Here is a 10,546-nt window from a genome sequence, read left to right on the forward strand (position 1 = left end):
AATCCCTTACTTCTCAAGCTTTTACACTGTCAACTCTATTCTATTCAAAAGATATTCCTGCTTCCGCAAGAGCTGGCCCTCTCTGATCTCACGCTTTCGGCACTCTTCTAAGTTCACCGGAACGATCTCTCGGTACAATCTCGCTTCTCTCGCTTCCGCCTTAAATAAAAGAAAAACTAAAAACAAGGTTATTCTATCTAAGGGAAAATTCTCTAACTATCTGAACTCCTTCACTGAAGGTTGCCTTCGATATTTATAGAGCTTCGGGGTGAAAGGATGCTTTTCTTTTATGATTGCACTGATAGGATGGCATTAATTCTCTCTCTGATGCGCCGAATATTTGTCACCGAAAAGTTGAGTGTACTCGCTACAGTAGTTCGTTAGCAGCTTGTCAACTTAATTCGAAATCGACCGTCATCAGCTTTCTGTCTCATCATGATTTATTATGCTTTTCACTCAAATGCGCCCTCCAAGTTGCGGCGGCTCTATGCGGCAATCCTTCTGAGCAGATATTTACAAGCACAAATTACCGCAAAGCCTTGCGGTAACGCTACGCTCGACCGTTGCTTTCTTGTGATCGCATTTTACGCTTTGCATCAATGCATATTCTGCACAAAAATATAAAAGTTAACTATTTTTATGCGATGAACGCATGCGACCGCAATGTTACAAACTTAATACTTTTTGGACGCAATCTTATTTATTTTATCAATGCAAACCTGCATTGTTTAATAACTTAGCACTGTGAAAACGTGCATTTCTACCTGTTATCATAGCTCAATGGATTCAGTTGAGGATCAGTTCTTGGTGTTGATTTAAAATGTTCAAATTGACAAGAGGTATTTTGATTATATATGATATAATCGGTATGATGTATGAGATACATCTAGTGGAGGATTGATGTAAAGGAGATTTACATTAAGTACCGTGGAATAGAAAAAGAACTATGGTTTATATGTTTCATGAGATGAAATATTAAAACTATAGGTTATAAATATAGTATGATAAGTTGGTTATCATTTATATTTATAATAATATTAATTATTGGATAATTAATTCTTTTTCTTTAATAACCAATTGAGTGGGTGGTCATTGATGATTCATGGTAACTATGAGATAAAAGAAAAATGATTTTCCTAATTTTAGTAAGTTTTTGTCAAAAAATTTGTTTTGAGATTTTCTCTCGCAAAAGAAAACTCACGGTAGTTGTCAAGTAAATACAAATTTACTAAATGACAGCTTGGGCGAGCTAAACGATCATGCAATATTTACTAAATGACAGCTTGCCCAAAGTAAAAGATTGTGTAGTGTTTGTAGGCGACATACACTGAGCTATGCAATGAGCTAAACGATCGTTTAGATTTTGCTAGACGATCACTTAGCTTTAGCTAAACGATTGGGCATCGAACTATACGATAGGTCTCTGCCATCTCCCATTTGCCCAATCGTGTACACGATCAATGTTTCCTCCTTCGCCAGCCTCAGACGCTTGGAACTCTGCCTGTTGCCGTCGAAGCCAACGTCGCCAGCATCTTCGTCGAACGCCGTCAGTCGTCGCGTCTGGGTCTTCGTCGAATGCCGTTGCCATTCCGCCACCGTGAGCTTCGACGATTCCAGCCGCCTTCGAGTCGTCGTGCACCGGAGTCGCTAGCCACATCGTCTGTCCGTCGCGTGGTTTGGAGTCACGCCGTCCCCCACCAACAGTTGCCGTTCAGCCACCCACGTATAGATCCATACCTACCGCCGTGCCCAGGCACGAGTCGATGCGCCGTTAGCCGCAACTGCCTAGATTCTTGCTGGAATCTTGAAAAATCTTAGGTAAGATTTATTTTCCTTGGATTTTTTAGGAGTGTAATTCACCCATTTGATTTTGGGTTAAATTAGTAACCTCTTTTTGGTTTGAAACTTAGATTCAAGATTTGGGAATTTTTGAGGTACCGTTCAACGAAGTAGAGACCATTCTTTTCAATGGAAAATTTTTGGAGTTAAGTAAGTTTTGTGTAAGTTTTGGTTGGTTATCCTTTGAACTTAGACCCTGATGATTTATTTAATCTTGGACTCACTTTTTAGGCCATAGTTGCTAAACTAAACTTGTAGTTAATGTCATAGGACTGATTCAAGTTTTATCCAAGGGTTTTAAGGAATATTTGCATGGACTTTTGTGACCAAGTTGAGGTAAGTGGTACTATTACTGGTGCCTTCGTGCTAGGCTGCCTAGATTAGATTTATAAAGTTAATTAATGGACTCTAGAAGCATGATTTGTTCGTTGTGATATGCTTGTTGCATGACATTTATGAATATTATGTGCATGTTTGAGATTCTAAACAATACTGAAATTATGTATGTGATGCATGATTAGACCAATACAACAGTTTACCGTCTCGCCTTGATGCATGTTTTATTTAAGAGGATTGACGAGTCTAATTTCATGTTTGACGGTGTGCCTTCGGGCCACTAGACATGCGTGAATCGACAGGTTCACGTTCATGTTATTTTTCCATGTTTGACGGCTGCTAGACATGCGTGAATCGATAGGTTCACGTTCATGTTATTTTTTCATGTTTGACGGTGTGCCTACGAGTCGCTAGACATTCATGAATCGACAGCTTCACGTTCATGTTATTTTTCCATGTTTGACAGCCTGCCATCAGGCCACTAGACATGCAAGTTAAGACAAGACAGTACGTCCTTTGGTTTTTTTTTCATCATCTAAGACAGATGTAGTTGTTTGAGCCACAGGCCCATCATTCTCTGCTTGTGGATGCATAGCCTGATCCCGGTAATGGGATCACTTACTGGGATTTTATACTCAACCTTTAACTTTATTTTTTTTTTTCAGGTAAAGGTAAGAATACTCGGGCGACTGACCAGAGGAATCCGTGACAGTGCCAAAGGAACTAGAAACGCTTCCGCATTTGAACCTTTATGTTTTCTCATGTTTTTATTTTATTTTATTTATGATTTTTCTTTTATTATTTACTTCATGTTAAGGGGTACCCGGGTCAAACGATTTAAAATCTTGAGATAATGGCAAAATAGTTTCTTAGAAGTCCAAAATCATGTTATTTTATTTTATTTTTTCCTCAATGTGAATATTTATGCATGCATGTAGTAACAATTCCCTTTTTAGTTGTCCTAAGAAGTGGGATTGTTACAGGTTGGATCAACCCGTAATTTTAAAAATGTAACCTGAGACCCAACCTAACCCAACCCGAAAAAATATTTTAAAAAATAAATAACCCAAACCTAACCCAAAATTAATACTAATCCAACTTAACTCTTATAATTGGGGTTGGGTAGTCCGGATTATTCCAGTTATCGGGTCATTACACTGGACCAAAAGATATTTTTCAAAGAACTTTATTTTAAGGATTTAGTTAGAATTTCGGGAACTATTCAAGAAGCAAAAAATAAAAAAAGGAAGAAAGAGAAAGAAACCAACGAGCAGAACAACGGCAACGACCCCACGCACGAATCACTAATCAGGTTCGACTCGCGCGAGCGGCAAAATTTCTTCCTCTCTTCGACTCGTCGTTTCTCTTTCGCCGAACGACGAACCACCACGCGATCGATGACGATGTATGCGTTAATCGGCGGATTCTGAACATCCACGTGAACACCCACTTCGCCAACGCGTTTCTTCTCCGTTCGAGACTCCGGCGTGAACATCAAGTTGTTCAGCACGTTTTCAACGGACCGTGACAGTATTCCAGCGGCGTTTTTGACTTTAAAGTGAGCTTTCGGCTGTTACTCACTCTTCGTTTGGCCTCAAATCGGATTATCCATAGGTTGTGTAAGGCTCACTCTTCAAGTTCGGACGTTTCTAACATCAACCAGCAAGGGTCAGAGCTCTTCTTGGTAAGATTCAGTGATATAGTTGTTCTAACTTTCTTTCGAATTGGTTTTAAATGTTCAAATGTTGTTCTGAACCCTTGGAACTTTCTGTTGCTGTGTTTGGATAAATATTGAAGTATTCGATTAAGGTTCAATAAGTATTAGCGCGATTAGAACTATGTCGAACTCGATTAAAGTATGTTTGATGATTGATCAGTTTCTAAACCGAGGGGAACTTTTTGTCTGTAGTTTTGGACTAATCCGGAGTGATGGGTTAAGGTTTATGGTGGATTATGATTAAGGCTTTCAAATTAAGTTCTAATCACTAAATTTTGTCTTAGTTGGTTAGACTTTGAGGAAGTTGACATTTGTTCAAGAAAGTGGATTGGTTGAGAAGTGTAGGATTGTTGATTGAGTAAATAGTTTTCACATCTCTTCAAAAATATAAATTTTGATAAAATTATGTTTCGACTAATATGATTTGAACAATGTTTGAAAGTATGTTCCGTATGGATTGAAGTTGATCTGAACTGTTTTATATGCTTTAAAGTATTTTGCTATTTGAAGGTATTTTTTGCCATTTTGGATAATTTGGAATAAAAGTGTTTGATTGATTTCAAATTGAAAGCAAATTCTTTTGGTTTTGTCATATATGAAATTTATTGGAAATTTTGAATGGTTTGGTTGGATGAATTCTTGCTATTTAAAATTACATGTTTTGTTTCAAATACTTATGTAAGAATTTTTTATTGATTCAAAATGGCTGTCTAGCTATGCCAAATTTTTGTTTTGGGATTGTATGCTTATTTTGTAGTATCCAAATGTGGAATTGATGGTAAAGGATTTACATGAAACTTATTTGTGAGAAGGCACTTAATAGTTGTTTGCTATTCTTTTGAAATGAAGATTCATGTGTGTGTTATACTCATATGACCTCATACTTAAGTAATTGTATTGAATGTTCAGATCAATTTTTAATCGACATATATGAATGAATGAATATTGGTGTTACCTGTGGGTAATTGCATATGTCTAGGTCACTTCAATTATGCATCTTTCCCATTATGTTAAATGAAACTATTGATTGATCGAAAGTTATGTCTGATTGGAAGTGTTGAAAGCTTTGTATTTGGAAGTATCGAAAGTTTATTTGAAAGCTTTGTTTTATTGAAAGTCTATTTGAAAGTTTAGATTGAAACATTTGCTTTTGGAAGCTTATTTGATTGAAAGATTTTAGATTTGAAAGCTTATCCAACCGAAAGATTTTGGCTTTGGAAGCACCATTTGTACAAAGTTTTTAATTGGAAGTTCTGCAGAGATTTGTATTTTTGTTAGTGAAAGTTTTGAAAGAAAATGAATTTCAAAGCTTGATACGAGAATTGCTAATTGAGTGTTTTTGTATTCATTTTTGTTTTTCCAAAATAATTTTAGATGATGGATTAGGTGGCATTTCTAAAAGAAGTGAAGTTTGTTGTTCTGCCACAAAAAATTGAAGGATGTTTTTGTTTTAGGATTTGATAGTTTATTTAAGTAATAAGTAGCTTTTGTAGAAATTGTTTGTAATATGAAGCTTTTGTTGAATTGCGTAAGTTGTAGTAGTTTTCTGATTGTTTTCTTCCGTATTATTGTTTTAATAGTTGTATTGGAAAATACAGGCTGCCACAAGAGATGTACAACAATTTTAAGGAAAAAGCCATCGAGTACGTGAAGCAGGCAGTGCAGGAAGATAATGCTGGCAATTATGTGAAAGCCTTCCCCCTGTATATGAATGCCTTGGGGTACTTTGAAACTCATTTGAAGTATGAGAAGAATCCTAAGATTAAGGAAGCTATTACCCTGAAATTCACCGAGTATTTGCGCCGTGCCGAGGAGATACGGTCTATGCTCGATGGTGGCAGTCCTGAGCCGACTTCCAATGGGGATGCAGCAATTGCGACTAAGCCCAAAACGAAATCTAAAGATGGAGGAGAAGGAGATGGAGAGAATCCAGAACATGCTAAGTTGCAGGCTGGTCTTAGTTCTGCAATTGTAAGGGAGAAGCCGAACGTCAAGTGGAATGATGTCGCCGGTTTGGATAGCGCCAAGCAAGCACTAAAAGAGGCGGTAATATTACCTGTGAAGTTCCCACAGTTCTTTACTGGTTAGTACCATGTTACTTCTTTGATCTCTACTGTACATGGATTTGTTTTATTTGATTGCGATGGTCTTGACCATGTCAGTAAAGTGGCTTTTTAAGCTCAAATTTTAGTTCTCTCTTTCAAATCTGATTTGACGTGTAAAGATTGCAATTAATGTCAGATTACTCCAATGATGGGGAAGGCTTGGTTGTTCTGTTTGTGTGGCTCCATTGTCTTGGAATTGAGAGGAAATTCCTAAGGACAAAATTCGATTTAAGAATGATGCCAATTGTATACTAACCAAGTTCTTATATGCTACCTCTGTAATTACACAACATTTTATGGAATTCTCTCATTTGCATTCATAAATTCTATTGTCAAGGATTTTTTACTCAAATAAAATATTGATAGACAATCATCCGACTTTATTTAGGCAAGAGGCGACCATGGAGAGCTTTCCTGTTATATGGGCCTCCTGGAACTGGAAAATCATACTTGGCAAAGGCCGTTGCTACAGAAGCTGACTCAACATTTTTCAGGTAACAGGAAGTTTTATGAACCTATGAACAGGTAGTTTACTTGTTTTGTCGTGAAATGCCCTCACTTAGACTGTGTGAACAATGAACCACTCTCTAATTCTCATGCCGCATTTCTTATACCATTAATAAATGTTATGAACCGTGTGCTTCTTTTTTAATCTTGTGAAAAATGTGTTGCATTGCAGTTGATATAATCTATATCATTTTGAAGTGGTATTTCTTTTTAGATATTTTTCATGCTTTAGGATAGTGATCATAAGCAGCCAGTAAGTGGTGGAAATTTCATTTTTCTAAATGTTTTGTGCAAGCGCATCTCAGGATTTTATGACTAAAAATTTGGGAACCTATTCCTGAAATGCTTTTTGGAGGTTTTCTAGTTCTTCATTTGTTCATCATACACTGATTTGTTTAACTGGAAAGAAACAAGGAAAAATATGAATGTGAGGTGAATGTAATTTACTATTGTGGTGTATTTTGAGCATTAGTCGCTTTTCATTCACTTAATGAAAAGTTTTGTATTCTTTAAAAAGAAAAAAGGTGAAAGTGCAACTAATTAATAATAACTATGAGGAAGTTTTATTCTACAAGGTTGTTTGGAGGACAAGTATCATTTTAATGCACCATCTTATGGAATTTAGGATGATACCTCTGTCAAACTTTAAGGGTAGAGCTTACCTTTTTGTGCTCTTGACAACCAAAAGGAAAATATGCACCTGAATTTTTTCTTATATATGATTTTTTACTTTGGTGAACTTCAGAATAAAATTAGTTTTTTTCTTTTAAATAAAAGAAGTTTAAATGTCTTTTTAAGAGGATTTCGTGGCTATTTAACTGTGTAAACCCATTTAACAGCTTCCGTTTATAGGAATTTTCATATGATGTTTGATAGTGATCACTCACTCATTTTTTGGGCCTAGTACATAGTTTTTTCTCACGATCTCTATTTACTGTAGTCATAACCATACATCTTCTTTGTTTTCATTCTCACCCTATTTCTTTGTAGTGCATGCACCCCTCACGTTCTATTTGGATATATCTGGTTGTAACTTGAAAAATGTTGTTATGACTCACTAATCTTGGCTACTTTTTGGTTCCTTACATCTTTCTTTAAGTTGAAGTATTTATTTTTGTGTTGGTAGTATTTCTTCTTCGGATCTTGTCTCAAAATGGATGGGTGAAAGTGAAAAGCTAGTTTCAAATCTGTTCCAAATGGCTCGTGATAGTGCTCCATCCATCATCTTTATCGATGAAATAGATTCGTTGTGTGGTCAACGAGGTGAAGGTAATGAAAGTGAAGCTTCTAGACGCATCAAGACAGAACTTCTTGTGCAGATGCAGGTATTGTTTGTAGAGTAATAGTATTATACGTGAAGGAGGGGGATTGATTACCATCTTATCTTATGCTTCCTTTCCCTTTCCATTGATATTGGTAATTTGCAGAAGATGTCTTTTTACTTGCAGCTGACCTACTTTTAAGTGTTTTAGCACGTTGAAAATGGATTTTTATTATATCTAGAGGGTTATGTAATAGTTGAAGTTGGCTAAATCATAAAAAATAGCTGTGAACTTTGTTTAAAAAATATTCCTATTCTTTCAAAAGTTGTAATATTAATCTTGGCATATCTCAAACGTTCCAAAACTATCATTGGAGTAGAAAAATCTATAGAATGTTGAACAAAAAGTCAATGTGTCTAAATGTTGTTCTTTCATGCTTAATCCAAACAAGTATCCTAATCACTGCGGCACTATTTCAGGTCACCATTATGTTGATTTCTTTTTCAACATTCTAATAAATTTCTACTTCAGGGATAGATTTGAAATGTTTATGAAAGATTAAGGGTAATTGCACTTTTTGGTAGAAATGAGGGTAGCTTTGAAATAATTGACAAAGTTCAGGAGTATCTTTTATTTATAATTTTGCCATTAAAGAGGTGCTTGGGGCGCTGAGTTGAGTTATTAAGTCCAAAGTTGTTTAGTCTAAATTAAGAAGTTTGTGTTTGGGCTGCAAAATTGCTTAGTGTGAGTTTAGTTTAGGTTGCATGGTGGTAGTGGGTTTTTTTTTTTTTCAATTTAAAAAAAAATTCCCCCCCTCCTCTTTTCTCCTCCTCCTTTTGTATTATTGTAGGGTGTAGGCCACAACGACCACAAAGTTCTTGTTCTTGCTGCAACAAATACTCCCTATGCCTTGGATCAGGTAAGAGGAAATTTGTCTGCTTCCATATTATGTTAAGGATTATGGAAATGTAGAGCATGTTTGACTGATCAGTAGCATTTTTAGGCCATTCGTCGACGATTTGACAAGCGGATATACATCCCTCTTCCTGATTTGAAAGCCAGGCAACATATGTTCAAAGTATTAGGACTTTCTTTTATCTTCTTCTATAAATATGTATACATTTCCCCCCTTTTCTGGGTTTTGGAGGAGCTGAACTCTACTAATGTGCTTGGATATAATTAAATAGGTGCATTTGGGAGATACTCCAAATAATTTGACGGAAAGAGATTTTGAAAGCTTGGCACGTAGAACAGAGGGTTTCTCAGGTTCAGATATTTCAGTTTGTGTAAGTGTACAATATTAATTGTATGAATTGAATTCTTATTATTGGCATCGTCATTCCTTGAACTCTTATTCAGAGGTTAGTTAGGTAATTCATAGACCCCTTGAATTGGCAGGTGAAGGATGTGCTCTTTGAACCTGTTCGTAAGACTCAGGATGCGATGTTCTTTATTAAAACTTCAGATGGTATGTGGGTACCCTGTGGACCTAAGCAACCTGGCGCTGTCCAAATTACCATGGAAGAATTAGCAGCAAAGGAACTTGCCTCAAAGGTATTCTAGATCTTACTACCATGGATGAATGTTAGAATTTATAATTTGATAGTTTATGCGCAGCTCTTGGGGCTGCTTACTGCCAGTTATTTGTAAAATTTCATGTAGTGTCAAGCTCACGTGTATGATAGTTCATACCAATATATTGAAACTCAACTTATTATGCATACCTTGTTAAATATGTTTTTTTTCCCCTTCTCTCAGAGGATAATTTATAGTATTCTGATTAACTGATCACATCCCTGGTGCAACAAACGTGTTTTTAACGACTCTTTTTCTGTTTGTGATCATTTTATGGATTTGGTTCTATCTACTGCTTTATATTGGTGCAAATCTAGGTACCCTTTTAAGCATTTTAATCTTTCTTATTTAGTTTCTAATTATAATTTCTTTTATAATCACTTAGAGGTGCTTTGGGTCTCCTCATCGTTTCATTTATTCAATTAAATGTTTCTTATAAAAAAAAGATCACATCCCTGGTTGGTAGTTAAAGAACGTTTTCTAGTCCTGTGTTTCTTGGAACATAGATACTGTTTTCCTGCTGCAGTTTATTTTGCTAAATGGTTACTTGTTTCGATACAGATCCTTCCACCCCCAATTTCAAGAAGAGATTTTGACAAGGTTCTGGCTAGACAAAGGCCTACAGTGAGTACATCTGATCTTGGGGTTCATGAAAAGTTTACAAAAGAGTTTGGGGAAGAAGGTTGACGATGAGTTTGTTGTAATTACATCGAGTCAATTATTTCTATCGAGTAAATAGCACACCTGAGTTGTATTATATTCGTGATTCCCATATCTGAGAAATCTGTATATATTTCATTTTTTTTTTTCGTTAGAGTGAAAAGCAGACATGACATTTTGCATTGAGCTTGAAATGTTGAAGTCTGGCCTTTCACAAAGTTCATTTCACCAATTTGTGTACAGTTACATCAGCTTGAAATGATTAAAGTTTGTCCAATCTAGAGTTGTGAAGAATTTTTCATGTTGAGATCACTATGCTACTTAATTAATTGGTAATCTTCATTTTATACGTATATAATTTACCAGGCTCGATTTTCCTATTTCACATATTGTAAAAAAAAATGAAGTATAATAATTGGTATTCTTTTTTTTAAAAAAAAAATAAAAGCCTCTGTCTCACAATAATTTAATGTTAATTCAAATATATATACATATATTTAGATTTTGAACTATTGACTTTATGATGGAGACCGATTTCGACAATT

At 35.7% G+C, this 10,546-nt stretch overlaps 1 protein-coding gene across 2 annotated transcripts; it reads left to right on the forward strand.

Moving 5' to 3' along the window:
* Window positions 1–3,380: 3,380 nt before the first annotated feature.
* Window positions 3,381–10,278, forward strand: LOC120088631 (protein SUPPRESSOR OF K(+) TRANSPORT GROWTH DEFECT 1-like). Of its 2 annotated transcripts, none has more exons than XM_039046048.2 (9): window positions 3,381–3,859; window positions 5,491–5,975; window positions 6,386–6,491; window positions 7,631–7,829; window positions 8,617–8,685; window positions 8,770–8,844; window positions 8,954–9,052; window positions 9,165–9,320; window positions 9,903–10,278. In XM_039046048.2, exons 2-9 carry the CDS (start codon window positions 5,504–5,506, stop codon window positions 10,026–10,028), a joined length of 1,302 nt encoding a protein of 433 aa, XP_038901976.1. In that variant the 5' UTR covers window positions 3,381–3,859; window positions 5,491–5,503; the 3' UTR covers window positions 10,029–10,278. The 2 variants fall into 2 exon arrangements, with proteins under 2 accessions (XP_038901976.1, XP_038901977.1); XM_039046049.2 differs by having other exon boundaries at window positions 3,389–3,859; window positions 5,473–5,975.
* Window positions 10,279–10,546: the final 268 nt, after the last annotated feature.

Source organism: Benincasa hispida, chromosome 10 (genome assembly GCF_027475165.1).
Source record: "Benincasa hispida cultivar pf3 chromosome 10, pf3_genome.v1.1, whole genome shotgun sequence".
NCBI classification, from domain to species: Eukaryota; Viridiplantae; Streptophyta; class Magnoliopsida; order Cucurbitales; family Cucurbitaceae; genus Benincasa; species Benincasa hispida.

Coding starts and splice junctions, on each gene's coding strand:
- LOC120088631 (XM_039046048.2), top strand. CDS start 5,504: ATGTACAACAATTTTAAGGAAAAAGCCATCGAGTACGTGAAGCAGGCA. Junction 5,976..6,385: donor GTTCCCACAGTTCTTTACTG/GTTAGTACCATG, acceptor GACTTTATTTAG/GCAAGAGGCGACCATGGAGA. Junction 8,686..8,769: donor CTCCCTATGCCTTGGATCAG/GTAAGAGGAAAT, acceptor TAGCATTTTTAG/GCCATTCGTCGACGATTTGA.